At 68.4% G+C, this 2,500-nt stretch overlaps 1 protein-coding gene across 1 annotated transcript in view; it reads right to left on the bottom strand.

Annotated features, from left to right (window-relative positions):
• The window catches only part of CHLRE_10g463300v5 (uncharacterized protein), a 12,922-nt gene that overhangs the window by 2,584 nt on the left and 7,838 nt on the right, over positions 1 to 2,500 (bottom strand). The window contains exons 17-21 of the mRNA XM_043067198.1: positions 2,047 to 2,196; positions 1,686 to 1,780; positions 1,267 to 1,384; positions 922 to 1,019; positions 203 to 468 (exon numbers count right to left, since the gene is read on the bottom strand). Coding sequence (XP_042920595.1) covers positions 203 to 468; positions 922 to 1,019; positions 1,267 to 1,384; positions 1,686 to 1,780; positions 2,047 to 2,196 — 727 coding nt within the window. The remainder of the gene's footprint in view (positions 1 to 202; positions 469 to 921; positions 1,020 to 1,266; positions 1,385 to 1,685; positions 1,781 to 2,046; positions 2,197 to 2,500) is intronic.

Genomic DNA, 2,500 nt, shown 5'->3' with positions numbered 1-2,500 from the left:
GTATAGAGAAGCGGTGGGGTGGGAGCAGCGTCAGGGGTTCGGGGGGTGGCGGGGGCGGCAGCGGTTGGAGGAAGGGTTTGAGCAAAGACCGCTGTTGACAACGTCTGCGTGCAGTCTTGCAGCGCTGCTCAGGAGCACAGGCGTGCAGCTGTCGGTCGAGTAGCACCCTTAGCACCCGTAGCAGCAGCAGCCGACAGCTAACCTGCTAGGTAGTGCTTCTCCTCAACCTGCTCCGCATGCTCGCGCTCGTGGTCAGCCTCTTGCAGGTGCCGGCCCGAGCTGGCCGTCGCCGCCGCCGGCGAGGAGGAGGAGGAGGAGGAGGAGCCGGAGCCGGCCTTGGCTCCGGCCTTGGCGGCGGCGGCTCCGGCGCGCCTCACGGCGTCGCTGGCCATGCCGCCCACGGTGCTGAGCAGCTGGCGCGCGGCGGCGTGCAGGGGCTGGGAGGCGTTGCGGTAGGAGTGGTGCTGCCTGTGGGAGGTGTGATAGAGGGGTGTGAGTGTGTATGTGGTGGTGGTGGGGGGTGGCTGTAAATGCCAGCCCAAACTAAACCAAAGAGGGGGTGGTGTGTGGGGTTGATGGGGGTTGCAAAGATGGTACAGAGAAGTGTAGCGAAGTAGACAGCAGACGTGAGAGGGGGGGGCCGAGGAGGGTCGCGCCAGCAAGCCCTAAGTACCCGCGGGGCCATCGGCTCGGCCACATACCCAGATGTCCACTCCACACCACGCACACGCATTCCACTTCCCTCAATACACACACACACACACACGCACACACACATTCCCCACGCACTCCCTCTCATTCCCACACTTTCCCTCCCCCCCGCGCTCCAGCCGCTCCCCTCTACAGCCGCCCGCCCCTATCCAGCCGCCCGCTCCCCTATCCAGCCGCCCGCCCCCGCCGCCCCCGCCCCCGCCCCCCGACCTGGCCAGGTCGTCCAGCAGGTGGTGGTGCGGCATCATGGTGTGGAAGGAGCGCTCCACAAAGTTGGAGCGGGCCACCTTGAGGGATGCGAAGGGGCCCTGTGGGGGGGGGAGGGAAGGCGGCGGAGAGGAGGGCGGCGGAGGCGATTCCCGGCATGGGCGCATGTCTGGTTAGGAAGAAGAGAGTGAGGGTGTTGTTGATAAAGCCGGTGTTGTTTGATGTTGTGCAGGCAGGTCCATGGAGCCGGCCCAACAACAACCCTCCCTCCCTCCGTGTCCCTGTCCCTGTCCCTGTCCCTGCCCCTGTCCCCCTGCCCCTGTGCCTCTACCCCTGCCCCTGCCCCACCTGCAGGTGCGCCGCTATGAAGGCGTCCACCTGGTCCATGGTGGCGATCAGGCGCCGCAGCGGCTGCTCGATGCGCGACACAAGCAGGTTGCGCCGGGCGGTGGAGGCGAAGATGGAGCTGCGGGGGAGGGCGGCAAAGGGGCGGGTTACATGCATGATTCATGGTTCATTAGCAATGGAAGTAAACGGTAGGCAATCTTTGGGGAAGAGGGGGTCGGGGAGGGAGGTTGGAGAGAGAAGAAGAGCCCAGCAGGCGGGCTGGTACCGCGACGGTACGGTATGCAGAAGGGTGGAGGAGCGTGTGTGTGTGGGCATGCGGGGGCCGGCAGCAGGCGGCGGCGGCGGCGGTTGTGGTGGTGGCCGTGGTGGTGGCCGTGGTGGTTGGCAGCCCCTACGCCCTGCCCGCCCCTGCGCCGCACCTGAGCGCTGTGTAGTTGGAGTAGGGGCCCCAGGGCACGGCGCCCACCGACCAGCGCCAGTCCTCCACCACGGCGTGCTCGGCCGTGCAGTAGCGCTGCGAGCGGGGGGGGGGGGCGGGGGCGAGGAGGGGCGGGTGGGTGTAGGATGCGTAGTGAACGTGGGCGTGTAACAGCGGGATCACAGCGGGCAGCCTTGGCGCCGTCACATGTCCACGCTCCCGTTACCTGCACCCACGTGCCCTGCACCCAAGTCAACACGCACCACCTCTGCCCTCTCACACACACGCTTCCTCCCCCACCCTGCGACCCCAACCCCCAACCCCCAACCCCCAACCCCCTACTCCCCCTCCCACCCACCCACCTGGTGTGCGGGCACCACGCCGCCCAGCGCTGTGGCCAGTCCTGCGATGATGGATCGCGTGGGGCTGTCGCCGGCGTCCGTGAGCAGGTGGTGGCCCTCGTGCATGTGGCCGCTGTAGATGCGGCCGCGGCTGTACTCGTCCAGGACAGGCTGCGGCGGGGGATTTGCAAGGATTGGTACAGAGAAGTGTAGCGAAGTAGACAGCAGATGTGGGGTTGCGCGTACCGATGCACGTCATCAGTAACCCCCGCTCCCCCTCCCGCCCGCCCCTTCCCTCCCGGCCCCCTCCCTCTAGCCCCCCTCCCTCCCGCCCCCCTCCCTCCCGCCCCCCTCCCTCCCGCCCCCCTCCATCCCGCCCCCCTCCCTCCAGCCCCCCTCCCTCCAGCCCCCCTCCATCCCGCCCCCGTCCCTCCAGCCCCCCTCCCTCCCGCCCCCCTCCCTCCCGCCCGCTTCC

This window comes from Chlamydomonas reinhardtii, chromosome 10 (assembly GCF_000002595.2).
Source record: "Chlamydomonas reinhardtii strain CC-503 cw92 mt+ chromosome 10, whole genome shotgun sequence".
Taxonomy (NCBI): domain Eukaryota; kingdom Viridiplantae; phylum Chlorophyta; class Chlorophyceae; order Chlamydomonadales; family Chlamydomonadaceae; genus Chlamydomonas; species Chlamydomonas reinhardtii.
The sequence above is the reverse complement of the archived record's forward strand: the minus strand, read 5'-3'. Positions and strand labels throughout refer to the sequence as shown.